Genomic DNA, 15,301 nt, shown 5'->3' with positions numbered 1-15,301 from the left:
AATGGTACGACGGAGCAATGCTGACGAGTTTGGGATTGGTTGTGCAGGCCGCTGATAAATGAAGTGACTGGATCAGGGGGCACCGAGAATGTGTAATCAGGCCACCACTGCCTTTTGGTCTTGTAGTTCTCAAGTGCAGTGAGTTTACAGCGTACCTCTGCCTGGAAAGGGATAGAGATTGATATTGTGAGCTGTTTCTAGAAGGGATTTATTTTACAGTTATATCATGGCCAACTGCTTGTATGAAAAACTGTATAATATGGATTGTTAGAATACTGCATGCTGATATTTTATTTGTAGTACACACATACCAGTCATTTTCTGTAAGTTCGGACGGATCCAGCTGTCAGATACTCAGTTTGATTTTCCTCCTTTTAGTTGGTATCAGCCATTGTTCTGTGAAACTGTTTTTGTTACTCTTCATTAATTTTTAACTGGATATTTTTATATTTTCCGACAGTATTTACATTACTACAAGCAATGTCTTAACCATACGACTGTCGCCTTTCTTCACTGTCTCTCTTCTCCTTTACTACCGCGCACTCACTCTCTTTACAGGTACAAAAATGCCACAAACTCTGGCACCGTTTGGTATATGCTAGAGCCAGTCGAAGTGAGTTACCTAGCAACAGTGTTGTCTAGAATATGTAGGATGGCAGGCACCTCGCAGATATACAACTAAGCAAGATTTTTTTGATAGTCATTTAAAGTCAGACAAATGAACCGAAACACATCTAAGCAAGGTTTGTATAGTTATTTAAAGTCTTAATTTAAATAACAAAAAAAAAAAGTGAAACAAAAAAAAGAAAATACTTGAATATTATTTTTAGTTCATAGGGACTACTTTCTGTTGTGGAAGGTTATACTGTATCTCAAAATGTTAATAAATCTTTAGAAACTATATAGATTTCACCTTTCTTTTTTTTATAAAAGGTTTATAAATCAGTTTTATAAAAACAATAAGGAACTTGACGGCATGGGTTATCGTGGATATTGTCACTTCTTGGTTGGTTGTAGGTACTTGGCTGTGCCTCGTGACTAACAACACACCAAGAAGTGACAATATCCAGCACAACCAATGCCCTCTCGTGCCTTATTGCTTAAGAGCCCAGCTTCTAATCTTATATATAATATTTTTTTTTTGTTTTTTTTTATACAAGAGTTTGGTTTCTAGTACTGTTTATCGTCATCTGGCTAATGATCGTGAGGAATTTTTTTTATTTTTTATAAATGATGAATTGTGTCTCTCACCCTTGTAGATGAGCATGTGAATAGCAAAGTTACATGAGATGATATTGCACTGATTTTAGATGATATTATAGCAAAATAATGCCTTAGAGTATGATAGAAATGATAAAGTGTGTCTGTATGGATGTCTGTAGTTAGAAAGTGGAAAAACCATTCTCACTAATACAGTGATAGGAAAGAAGATCTTTATTAACTAGAAAATAATTTGAGCAAAGTGAGGCAATTTGCTGCAGGGGTCCCGGCATCATCTCTTGATCGTTTTTCTCTATTTGTAATTCTCAATGTAAGAGCTTCATGTCCCATTAAAATTCAAATGATCCCATTATTCACTGATAATATTTTATTGAAATAGAATGAGCAGCACACTCTTGCTCCCAGCGCCAGTGTAATTGCTAGTTCTTAAATGAGACAAAGTGTGTAGCCCTGGCTACTTAACAGTACAAAGCTGAGATACATACGATCTAGAGCTGTACAATGTGTTACCGCAACATTATTCAACAGGTTTCATTCGACTTGAAGCAAACTTTTGGCCATAGCTGTAGTGATATCAGTGCAATGTACATGCCAGGGTGTGTGTGTGTGTGTGTGGGCAGGTATTGCTATCAATGAGTGGACAAAATTTGATCAAATGTCCCCACAAAGATAGTAACTCCTGAAAAAACGACATTGTGGGAATGTCCCCACTTTGTAAAACATGTTTTGAAGAACTTAATCTTAGAAAGTTAGATATAGTAAATCAAAATATAATGATAGTCAATGAGAAGTACCCACAAATATAGGAATGCAAACGTGTGTGTGTGTGTATTTGTTTATTTGTCTTATAAGTTAACAACAGTTGCGTGTAGGATAGGATACAGAATGATGTTTGGATCAGAATATATTTTTTCAGACAATACGTGATAATGTATCATCACTAATAGGTTTTATATATATATATATTTCCCTCAATGTTTCTTAAATAATAATCTGGCTGTATTCTGTTTGCTTGAATTTTGATGTCTTTATTTTGAGTTGTTGCAGAGAGACGAAAATGGAAATTGCTGATAGGGGAGCACCATGATGTAGGAATGGCTATATTACTGGAATGTATTTTTTCACGTTACTTAAACAAGAACGTGCAATTTACAATATTATTCAATTTCCATGGCCCCACAGAATATCATTAATGTGTGTGTGTGTGTGTGTGTGTGTGTGTGTGTGTGTGTGTGTGTGTGTGTGAGTAAATTCTGTCATTGAAATACAATTCTAAAACACAACCTATTCACGTTTTGTAAATCATAAAAAAAAAATGTTGGATTTAAGAATTTCTAATAAACATAAAAAAAACAATTCTAATTGGTTAAATAATTAGTGACATATTGTATACATTTACATAACTTTTTTATATTGTGTTAAGAATAACCTTTAAAAATATTGCCTTCCACGTTAAATAACGTACCTGTAAAAGGTTAAAGACGAGAATGCTGTTGGTGTCTTGGCTGTAAACATTGTGACCTTCGCTCTTGCAGTTTATGATATCTCTGAAAGCCTTGTTTATTTATTGCTCGCTGATAATGGAATCCATGTCATCTGGTAACCTTTGTATAAGATATACTGACCCCTGTGTAACCAGAAGTTCCCTGGTTAAAATCCCAGCTCAGCCACTGACTCAATGTGTGACCCTGAGCAAGTCACTTAACCTCCTTGTGCTCCATCTTTCGGGTGAGACATTGCTGTAAGTGACTCTGCAGCTGATGCATTGTTCACACACCCTAGTCTCTGGATAAAGTGTCTGCTAAATAAATAACTAAATAAATAATAATCTCAAATAGTGTCCTTGTAACGTGTTAAAACAGAAGCTGAGTTGATTAGGGGAGAATGATAAAAAAGCAGGCTCTTCCAGAGAAGTCTGATGAGGTGTAAGATAGTTAATAGCCGTCTGGAACACCAAGTCCTTTTAAATGATTCCCTTAATAATGGATGACACAAGACATGATGTTATTATGTTTAATGTGTGTAGGCGCTGTAATGCAGGATTTCTGGAATAGTAGCATTGTTGACTTATATTATTTGCATTATCGATTTGGATGACAAACGTTATGAGGAAATAATGCAGTTAATACAGGGACTCAACAGTAGCGATGTGGCGAGGCTGAATTGGCAAATAATGAAACAATTTAGCTTGACTTTGTTCTCACATGCTTTTCTTTTGCCTTCAATTAGGACAGGCATCCTATTCAAACACACATGTTTTTAAATGTTTGGAAAATGTCCTGCCCAATTTGAGGGGAACTAGACCAATGTGTGGATTTAAACCTCAATACACAATACATGTTATTGTTACCAATATTTACACGTGCATTAAGATGAACAATAAACTGTTTTCATTTGAAAAACTGATTGTGTTTTCACACAGAGAAAACAACTTTCAGTCTTTCAATTTAGGACAAACTCCTGGCACATGATGACATGTACATAATCTCCAAATAGCCTTTTATTTGCTTTGATTTGAAAGCTTTCTCACCAGCAAGAATAGCAGCTCTTCCCTGTCTTGTATGGAGGAAGGGTCTAGCTGTGTGCCAAGGAGTAATGTGCCCCCTGTGTCTCTCTGCACAGCTGAACTTCCAGAGCTACATGTCGAAGCAGATCCAGGTTGGGACCCCTCAGAAGGGGGTGCTTCTCCAGCACATCCTCACTGACCTGAAGATCCCGCTGAGCTATGAGGTGCGGCTTACCCCCATCACAAACTTCGGACCTGGGGACACCAGCATGAGAATCATTGAGTACAGCGAGCGTGAGTATTACTGTACACTGTAGCACAGCATAGCACAGGACAGTGAATATTACATTATACCACACCACAGCACAATGAGTATTGTACTACCCTGCAGAACAGCAAAATGACTATTACACTACAGAACAACACAGCGATATTACAATCCAGAAAACCACAGCACAACACAGTGACACCACAGCACAGTGAGTATTACACTATAGGACACCACAGCACAGCACAGTGAGTATTACACTATAGGACACCACAGCACAGCACAGTGAGTATTACACTACAGGACACCACAGCACAGCACAGTGAGTATTACACTACAGGACACCACAGCTCAGCACAGTGAGTATTACACTATAGGACACCACAGCACAACACAGTGAGTATTACACTACAGGACACCACAGCACAGCACAGTGAGTATTACACTACAGGACACCACAGCACAGCACAGTGAGTATTACACTATAGGACACCACAGCACAGCACAGTGAGTATTACACTACAGGACACCACACCACAGTGAGTATTACAGTACAGGACACCACAGCACAGCACAGTGAGTATTACACTATAGGACACCACAGCACAGCACAGTGAGTATTACACTACAGGACACCACAGCACAGCACAGTGAGAATTACACTACAGGACACCACAGCACAGCACAGTGAGTATTACACTACAGGACACCACAGCACAGCACAGTGAGAATTACACTACAGGACACCACAGCACAGCACAGAGTGAATTACACCACAGGACACCACAGCACAGCACAGTGAATATTACACTACAGGACACCACAGCACAGTGAATATTACACTACAGCCCAACACACCACAGTTAGTATTACGCTTCAGCACAGCACAGAACAGTGTGTATTAAGGCTGGTTTACACGCAATTTTTCAACTGTCGATCGACTGAAACCCTGCCAACAATTATTGCCCGATCAACACACATTGGCGCACTATAAACGCACAACGACGCTGTAGTTCCGCTGTAGTTTTACTTTTAAGAAGGAGAAGACAACAGATGTGAATTTCTCGCATATAAGCATGTTTACAACATTGTCTTCTCTTTTCTGCTTTATCTGTACAATTTGTACGAGAGCCTGCTGCTCCTAATCCTAAAATGTCTCAAACTGCTGTACAAACAATATCTTATTTCCATCCCTGCGCTGAATTCATATTTATTCTGGCATCTGGTACTATAAATAATGCGTGTGCTGAAATAATTAATTATAAGCACTGTGTAACAGCGATGTGATAGCGATGATTGGCGGTCGCATTGCTCTTTCACAATGGTCGAGCAATGGAGTATAAAACAGGTTTTACACTACAGTACAGCACAGCACAGTACATTATTAGACTACAGCACAGAAAAGTACATTATTACACTGCAGCACAGAACAGTACATTATTACACTGCAGCACAATGAGTATTACACTACAGCACAGCACAGTGACTATTATACTACTTCTATACAAAACATACTACTACCTAAATACAAAACAATTCTGTCCTTATTGTTTTTTTTTAATCTTTTAACTGAATGCTCTAGGGTCCTGCAGACCTTTGCACAGTTTAAAATGAGTCCATCTAAAAAACAACTGGCAATAACAGACTTCCCTGCTTTTGTTTTCTTTAATTTATAGCCTACAGCTACCCAGGACGATCAGGTAAGAAGGAATTAGCATCAGTGTCATCATCATCATCATCATCATCATCATCATCATCATCCTCATACAATCATTGTCATCTTTCACGTTATCCTCTTCTATACTGTCATCACAGTTCCCATTGTCTCCAGTAGATCAGCCTCATCTTCTTGTTACCGATCTGCACATCCTCCTACCAAATCTGAAAAACGCAGAAACACTTTTGTATCAATCTGGAATTGCCAGGAAATCAAACTGATATAATTTCAATCTTAATTTTGCCAGGCACAAAAAAAAAAAAAATGTTGTTAATTATTCAGGTTCTGCATTGTATATAAATTCCTGGTTACTTATTTTGTAAGATTTGGTACTGCTATAAAACATATGCCACAGGAAATCTGTGACTGTCAAGTTAAAAAGCCAGATAACAAGGGGCTAGAGTTGGGAGGGAAATTATTAGCAGCCCTTAAAATCATTAGATGTGTGTGTGAACTATTGTGACTGTTTATGTGGTGTGGAAAAACAATTATAAGTCCAGAGTGAAAGTGTTTCAGTCCATCACTCAACAGCAGCGATATCATCTTCTATATATTCTGTCATCCTATAGAACAATTTATTATTATCCTCTATAGAATTGTCACCTGCAGGTCACTGTTCATATTCTGTTCATATCTGCTACCGGGTTGGCTCCCCATTACAGGTGCTTGCTGCATGAACTCAACACGGGTTTGTATCACAGCAGGTTTACCCATGCCCAAAGCTTGTTTTCTTACAGTCCCCATCCACTGTATAAAATGTTGGTTTGTTTGTTAATGGCTCTTCTCTCTCTGCTGACTTGGACATAAGAAGTATAGAACATAAGAAAATGTATGAATGAGAGAAGGTCATTCGGCCTATCGGTGCATCCTTCTAGCCGATTGATCTGAAAACTTCGCCGTCATATCTTAGAAGCCCTTATATAAAAGCTTACCACGATATTTTTGTATGGTATTTTTGTAGTTGTATTATGCTTTTCTCATGGTTATACTTAGTGCTGGGACAAATACCCAAATATTCGAATGAATGTTTTTCAACATGTATTCGGATACAAAAATCAGATGTTAGTATTTGCTAGAAATTACAAAAATACCTTGCACTTATTTACTGCCTCACCAGAATTTGCGCAACAGTTTAAAAAAATGGCAAATGATAAAGATATGTGAGATATGTGAGATTAATATATTAAAAAAAAAACACAGAATCAACACAACAGATCTTAAGCCTCTGTTTAAAAGTTTTAGACAGCAAAAGGTAAATAAACCAGATTATGTGTGCACATGCCTAGTCATCTCTACGGAAAGCCATCTGGGAGAAAAATGCATTGTGCTGCTTTAGAGCCAGAATCTCATGGGACAGAAAAAAGGCAAGCATGTCATCTGAAATGCCTCACTTAAACAGTACCCAACTTCCTGACAATGTTGTGTAGTGATTTTTAAATAGACTGTATATATTATATATTTTTTTATGTGACTTTGTTATGTGGAATGTAGTAAACAAGAACCAAAATGGTGAGTTTTTTTCCCCTTTATTTTACAACGTAATTTCCACGGTTTGTTTTATTTGTTTGTTTAAGTGTTTAAAATTAAATTTCAGTTTTTGTTTGCTTGTTCGGCTACAAAAAGGCACAAGTAAACCTCATGTTATTACTTTATGAAAACGTGTCTATGCCCACTGTTTACTGAGAGGAAACAGCAATGGCAAGGAATGAAAAAAAATAATAATAAAATGCGTTGTCATCTTTATGTACTATTTATTTTGGGAATAAACAAAACAAAATGTTTAACTTGAACTGCTATTTGGCATGCATTGTTTTGTAGTTAATACACTGGAGTAAAGTAAATCCTACACAACTTATTCTTTACTCCTGGGACATTTTTTTTATTTTAAAGTGTTACATATTGTAAGTTCTTGCTCTAAAATAAGGGCACACACAGAGGGGCCACGGCCACGCCTCCTGCCCCTGCTGCTATGCTGTCTCTGCCTTCTACCAAGGTTAAACTTTTATAGAGTGATTGCAATCGTTCAGCATCAACACCAAAGTTGGATAACCTGTTCTACACCCTCACCACTGTGTTAAGTGTCTCCTACCCCCTGTCCAAAGTCTGTCTCCTTTTCATTTCCAACAGACCAGACGTGCGGCTTTGAGGTGGAGAAGATCTGTGGCTTTACTCAAGACAAGAAGGATGACTTTGACTGGATGCGGCAGAATGCCAATACCCAGAATCCCAAGCGCTCCCCCAACACGGGACCCACTAAAGACCGCAGTGGAACAAGGGAAGGTAATGTCTGTATTACCAGGTATAAGAAGAACTGTGTTGATAACATTACATTGTTGAGAACAAAATCAGTGGTACTGTACCACAATACATATTATATACAGAAAACACAACAGTGGAAATTATTTACAAAATGTACATGAGCTCTTCTGACAGTGAATTGTCTTCTGTCTCATAGATTAAAAACCAAAAAAAAAAGTATTTATTACATCTATTGTATCTTTTAGGAAAACATATTTGCATTTTGTTTAATTCCCCTCCAACAGGCAGGCAGGGAACTGAAAAACTTGTGAGAATGTGGTCAGACTAAATTGTATAATTGATTGGCAATTTAGCCTGGTCACATTTATAAAGGTGGAGCAGGGAGAATGCTAAATAGAATGAGGGATTTACCCAAATATCTGCTCTAGTACACAATACATATATACTGTTTTAATATATATACCTCATGCCATTAAAATTCTTGGTGCTAAATGAATTAATATAATATAATTCTTTGTTTGCGTTATCATATTATACTAGAGTTTTCTTTTCACAATACATTTAACGGATTCTGTTACTAAATAAATAAATACTTATGTGTGTGATGTGCTGTTGTTCTCTTGGTGTTACTTTTTAAAAGATCAGCTTAAATATGTTAAAATATATACACTCTAGCTCTCCACAAATGTCTCTTCTTCAGATGAGAAGTAGAAATTGAAGATAAAGAACAACGACATCTGTGGCCTCAAAAGGCAGTGTGTATATATTTGTTAGTATCACTAAACAAAACCTCTTGTATGTGGACCAGCACAGCTATTGACCCTTTTTTTGTGTTGTGTTGAAGAAGACAGCAGGAGGTGACGATACATTCATATTCAGAGACGAATACCCTTTTGACATTCAGTAAGAAAAGTGTAGTACTGTGTGTAAAAACAGCATCACTCTCCCCTTTTCTCTCTTTGGCTCTCTGCAGGGTACTACATGTACATTGAAGCCTCTCGGCCCCGGGTTCCAGGTGACAAAGCTCGCTTAGTCAGCCCATTGTATAATGTGACGACCAAAGCAAAGGGCCCTTATAGTACCCCCTTCTGCATCTCCTTCTACTACCACATGTATGGCAAACATATTGGTGAGTACACCCATGCAGAGACACACACAGCGAGACATACATAGACACAGACAGACACACACAAGAGACACAGACCCATACAAAGACACACAGTTGACACACAGAGATAGACAGAAACACATACACAAATTGGCATCTCCTAGCTCCTGGCTGGTTTCTACTGAAGATGTGGTATGGCGGTAAGTTTCATGTAGTACAGATGTCTGTACATTCAGTATGGAGCTGTCAGCACCTGCTCAGATGTAACCTATATCATCTGCAGTTTTTAGACAGCAAACAGCATTTTATTAATAGCATGTTATTAAGTCATTGTTTCAGTTTAATTTACTTTGGAAGTTTAATTTGAGTATCTCTTGGCTGCTATTTTTCTTTGTTTAAACAGCCAAAACCCTTCCCATGACTATAGTACAAAAAAAAAAAAGAATAAACTATTTTCTTAAGGAAGCAAAACACAACAATAAAGGGCTTAGGAGCTCGAACAAACTGGCCTTAATGATTCAGGATCTAGGTAAAAATAAATCTGTTATTGATGAGTCCTGTGATGGTGACCCAAGAATGGCTAATAACTTACAAAATTGGTTGCACTGTACTGACATATCTTTGCATGAGATTTAATCGCGTTGAATCAGTGACTGAACATATTGTACCCCTAGTACTAATTTCCGTGCATTGAAATGGGGGAAACCCAGTGTCCAGAGTGATATGAAGTTTCCTAGTTTAAGAAAGATAATTTTTTTAATATATATTTTATTTGCATTAAGGTACTTATTCTTATTTGCATACTGTAGGTAAAGAATGCAAAATCGGAGTATTCTTCTCAGAGTATCCCACATGCCTTCTGGCAAACTCTAGTTGAGATTTGATGCGAGTTTTTTTCAATAATGGCTTTCTTTTTGCCACTCTCCCATAAAGGCCAGTTTTGTGAAGCACCTGGGCTGTTGTTGCTGTATGCACAGTGTCTCCCAGCTCAGCAGTGGAAGACTGTAACTCCCTTAGAGTTGCCATAGGCCTCCTAAGTAGTGCCCTTCTCTCCCGGATACTCAGTTTATATATATATATATATATATATATATATATATATATATATATATATATATATATATATATATATATATTATTTACACATACTGACTCCAGTCTAAAAAGTGTGTCTAGGGTCTGCTTATGAACAATTTGCAGAGCCTGTATCCTGTTCAAGATATATTTTTTTGTGACAACAGGAATTTATTATTATCAAATAGTGTTTAATTAACAGGAAAAAAAGAGTAGTTCCAGGTTATAGATACGGATAGATAATGAAGTGAGGAGGAGACAGGTGTGTGGAAAGATGAACAGCTGGTCTGAATGGCTGATAAGCATGTGATTAAGAGTCTAGTCTTCTGATTAACTGGGTTACGCAGCTGTTAACACACTCACAGCAATCTCCAGGTGAACATTTATATTTAATGGCCAATTTCTGCAGATTTAGGACCTCTTTTCAATGCTAAATTAACCAACATAAAAAAAAAACACCGTTTCATCTTCAATGACACTACTTCCTGATTTACACTGAAACTGTGGCAGAGAAAGCCTCTCACAATAAGCTCAATGTAAGCAGTGACTCTACATATCTCGCACTGTTCACAGAATAAATAAACCCTGGCAGACTGTACTTCTGCTGCAAGTAAGACAGCTGACCCTGTCTCCTAAGGCTTTCTTCTTACAAGCAGCACTGTGAGTGGGCAAAGTAGCAAAGAGTCAGTGGGGTAGTTTTGAGATGTACTTAAAAGAGTTCATTTAAAATATTTCTATGACTCCATCCTTTGATCTTGTAGTTTATTTATTCTACAATTCAATTGAAACATGATGATTAGTCAAGGATGACACAGAAACATTAATCTGTAACTTTATTCTCAAAAGCTGGTAAAAATGGGTTTGGAGAGTCAATACATTAGGTGATTTACGTTTGTGTATCTTGGTTCATATTAAAGTTTGCCCCGTAAACTATCTACACTTTAACAACTTGAAGCTTTTCTATTTTGTACTTGAAGCTTAATATACTTTGTTTTCTGTAAAGCACTGTGTTAAAATGTGGGGTTTTGTAAAGAAAAAAAAAGTCTCATTGGTAAGGCTGTATTTTTGTCACGGTTACCAGAGGTTTCATGATTTCTGTTAAATTTACCCTTTGCTGTGTAATATGTAGTTTCTGTGAAAATTCCCATTTTTGAAAGAGTAGTGTAAATATACATATTTTTGTATCACTTAAAAATACATACAGCAAACGTTTGCCTTCTAGACTCACTACCTGTTATAATGCATTTAGGAACCTGGCAACCGGTTTAGTTTGCTTCCTGTAAATGATTGAACACACTGCATAGATTTCTTTGCACTGTTTCTTTAAAATGTCTTCAATGAAAAAAACACCAGCTGCACGAAAGAGCGGAAATATTTCTGCACAAAGTTCACTCAATCCAGTACAAGAAGAGGATATTTCATGTGACTGTTGTTATTTTTATATTTATTTATGTTTTTAATGTGTTTGATAATTCACTGATGGTGAAAGTAGAATGTCTTTAAAAGGTGGACTTAACAAATGAGACAGTTTAGCATTTACCGTTTTTCAGGTAAGCATTTAAATATTTAAGAACATTTGTGGTACAATAACTAGAGAAAATTAGAATAAAGGATGGATAAAAAATACCATGACTACTTATACAGGACAAACTTTATGGGAAATCTAGAGCATTGCCACAGCTATCCCAGTTCTTTTAGTGCCATTCAATAGTTTTCTGGAAATAACTAAAAATCACACACAAAACAGTATTTTTGTCTAATTGTAACATTGTTATTGTCTCCCACCCTTCATGAGCATTACCTTCATTAAAACCTTTCAGAATCTGTGGACTTTCTTTTAATAATCTGTAGAAACTGTTAATTGCTATAATAGAATTGGATAATTTGAGCGCCCACAGAAAAAGAAAACAAAGAAAGAGAGGGCAAAAGGAGGAGATGGGGAGAGGGAAAGAGAAGAGGGAGATGGAGAGAGAGATTTGGCAAGATAAGGAGGGAAGGAAAAGAGGAGAGGGAAATGAGTTTGAAAAGGGCAAAAGAGTAGAAGTGAGAGCCGGATGCTCTAGGGTAATCAAAGCTGATCAAATTCTGCTTGTCTGATGTTTTTTTTTTCTTCTTGTTAGCTCTCTCTATCTCTCACTGTCTCTTTTCTCTGCTAGGCCGCTGTAATGTGACTCTCCTCTTGCTCTGAGTCATTTACATTTTCTCTTTGTGATGAGAAACTTACAGCTCAGAGAGTGTCATCCCATATCGGACACTGTTTACTGTGTGTGATCCAGCAGGACAGCACGTTTCAACACGTTTCAAACACAAGCACTGTGAGCTTGAATTGAGTTAAATATACTGTATATTATTATTATTATTATTATTATTATTATTATTATTATTATTATTATTATTATTATTATTATTATTATTGTTAATAGCCAGCCTGTATTAAAACCTACCGCTTACTCAGCCAGTTCTTGTACCTGTTTTACCTTATTGGTTTCTTTGGCACTGCTTTATTCACTGATAGTGGACTGTTTTTGAACAATTACTGTTGGTCTTCTTAACATAACTTTTAACAGTTTGGACAATTTTGGTCAGGGATTTTCGCAAAATAAAACACATCAGTTACTATTATACAACTAACACTGGTTAGTGCAGCTCTTTCATAATTACACCCATATGGAGTTCAATCCTTGTGCAGAGAAGACAAATAAGAACATAATAACATAAGAAATTCTATGAACGTGAGGAGGCCATTTGGATAATCTAAGTTAGTCTGGCTCCTAGTAGCTGATTGATCTAAAACCTTAAAGGATCCAAGTGATTCTGCTTCAACAATATTACTAGTTAACCCATTCCATACCATTACCACTCTGTCTCGTCCTAAGTGTCGCCACTTAATTTCCAATTGTGTCCTCTGGTCCTGATTTCTGTACTGCACTGTCGCAGAGCAGAGGCTGTGCACATGTGTGTACGTGTATGCCTCTGTGGGCATGTATTGTATTTGAGAAAATGTCCCCAGAAAGATAGCAACTCCTGAAAAAACTACATTGTGGGGATATCCCCAATTTGTAAAACACCTTTTTAAGAACAAAATATGGCTTTAAAATTATTATTATTTTTTTTTTAAAAAAGGCAAAATATTTCGTTTGTTGTCGACTTTCATCCTGTGTGGAGTTTTGTCTGACTGGAATTAGAAATAGTAAATAAAAATATAGTGAGAGTCAATGGGAAGTCCCCACAAATATAGGAATACAAACGTGTGTGTGTGTATGTGTATGTGTATATGTGTTTTGTGGCTGACAGTCATCTTGGCTCAGGCGTAGAAGAACAGCCTGGGGCCAAGATGGATGTCTTTGCACAGCCACCTTGTAATTGGTAAATTGGATTATTGGAATGTTTAATTGTGTAATTAGTATGAAATGTTTTATTGGTTCGGTGAAAAGGTGTGAAACGTGGCCAGGTGGAATTATTGATTGTCAATCAACCCCTGGCCACATCCTATTAAAGGGGAACAAATAAATGTTTGTGGAGCGATGGTTCAGTGAAGGAGTTTTGCCCAGCCTGAGCAGAGAGTGAACAGAAAGAGATACAGAGACAACGAGATAGCTGAAGCTTGGGTGCTGTTTTATTTGTAGTGCTTTGAAGTGTTTTTGTTTTAAACCTTTTCTTTTGTTGCTGTTTTGTTTTGGAGAATGAAAGTGTGTAAAGAAACGCTAAACGTGCAGCTTCTGAGTCTGGGTTCAGAATTTCAAGGGCGCAGACCAGCCTTGACTACCAAATGCACTTCCAGACTTCAATTTTGCCCTCCTTAATTCTTCTTTGTTCTAGGCTAAATAGATTCAGCCTATCTTTAGTCTTGCTCTTCGTTGGACTCTCTCCAGGGCCACGATTTCCCTTTGTTACAATACTCCAAGTGTGCACCAGTGCATTATACAACCTCATCATAACCAGATGATGATGTGCTCTTACAGTATAAGAGAGAACTGAACACTTGCTGTTCAACACGGTGCATGTCTTCTGTGTTTTACATTGTGATGTGATACAGCAACATAATTCAACAGTCATGTTTTTCTAAACTTCAATTTAGTATTAGCTTATTCTAAAGGTAAAAGCAAGCACTGTAAAGCGAGAATGGATTGAAAATGTAAAGCGCTAATTCTCCATGCAGAGTGGTATTTGTTGTGATGTGCAGTGGGCAGGGATGCAGTGTAGCTGTACAGCCTGTCCAGCCTCAGTGATTGCTTTATTATTGTTGATTCCCTTGTAAGGAGAGTTATACGTACAGAATCCTAATGGCAGGCAGAGATGCAGAAATAACAAGCTTTACAAACTTTTCATTTACTGAGCCTGTGGTGGTCATAATACAGCACTACACCAGCTCAATCTTTATCTGGGGGATCATTTGCATGACTAGTTAGCACAACCCTTATAGACCATGGGAAAAGCACTGTTAAATGAAATAAAGCATAGTGAAAACATAGTCAATCATAGTCATTATAAAGAGCACTAGCACTGGTACTCTAGTTGGCATAACATCCGGCTTTCAAACTGCAAGCTTTGCCAACTGCAGTAGTCATGTGCTTTTTATTGAACATATGCTAATTCATTACATTGGCAGAGACAGTTTGGGTTCTGTATATGGTTGAGTTTGTGAGTGACAGTGTGCAGGTTGTGTGCTGTATTAGTGCTCTGGCTTGGCTGTCCTCCTCAACTCAGCTCCTCAGCTAACTCCCAGGCTGGGGGAGGTGACAAGCTGGCTCCCGGACAGCTTGGCGTTCAGCCACAGGCCCCAGACTATAATTAATTGCTGCTTCCGAACAAGTTTTCGATTTTAACAATGCTGCACCTTTTGATACTCTCTGTCAGATTGTCAATGATAAATCAGCTCTGGGCTTCTGTCTATAGGACTAAAGTAGCCAGGCAGGGCACCTGTAAAGTATCTTCACTCTCACTCAAGAGAGTAATGGAAGCTGCACTTACTGTGCTCTGAAGTTCTATAGTGGTTATATTGCTGTCTATTGTACCGCGGGGCCCTGGTATGAAGAAACTGTACCTAGAGACCAAAAATCGATGAGATACACAGGTGGCAACCCATGATTAATGCTGAAAGTTAAAGGAATAATTTTAAAATCAATTCCAAACATCTCTGGAAACCAG

General features: G+C 37.5%; 1 protein-coding gene across 1 annotated transcript in view; it reads left to right on the top strand.

Moving 5' to 3' along the window:
• LOC121316191 (MAM domain-containing glycosylphosphatidylinositol anchor protein 1) overlaps positions 1 to 15,301 on the top strand; it is a 174,657-nt gene that overhangs the window by 136,212 nt on the left and 23,144 nt on the right. The window contains exons 12-15 of the mRNA XM_041251079.1: positions 3,844 to 4,021; positions 5,672 to 5,695; positions 7,840 to 7,992; positions 8,945 to 9,100. Of these exons, the coding sequence (XP_041107013.1) occupies positions 3,844 to 4,021; positions 5,672 to 5,695; positions 7,840 to 7,992; positions 8,945 to 9,100 (511 nt within the window). The remainder of the gene's footprint in view (positions 1 to 3,843; positions 4,022 to 5,671; positions 5,696 to 7,839; positions 7,993 to 8,944; positions 9,101 to 15,301) is intronic.

This window comes from Polyodon spathula, chromosome 5 (assembly GCF_017654505.1).
Source record: "Polyodon spathula isolate WHYD16114869_AA chromosome 5, ASM1765450v1, whole genome shotgun sequence".
NCBI lineage: Eukaryota > Metazoa > Chordata > Actinopteri > Acipenseriformes > Polyodontidae > Polyodon > Polyodon spathula.
The sequence above is the reverse complement of the archived record's forward strand: the minus strand, read 5'-3'. Positions and strand labels throughout refer to the sequence as shown.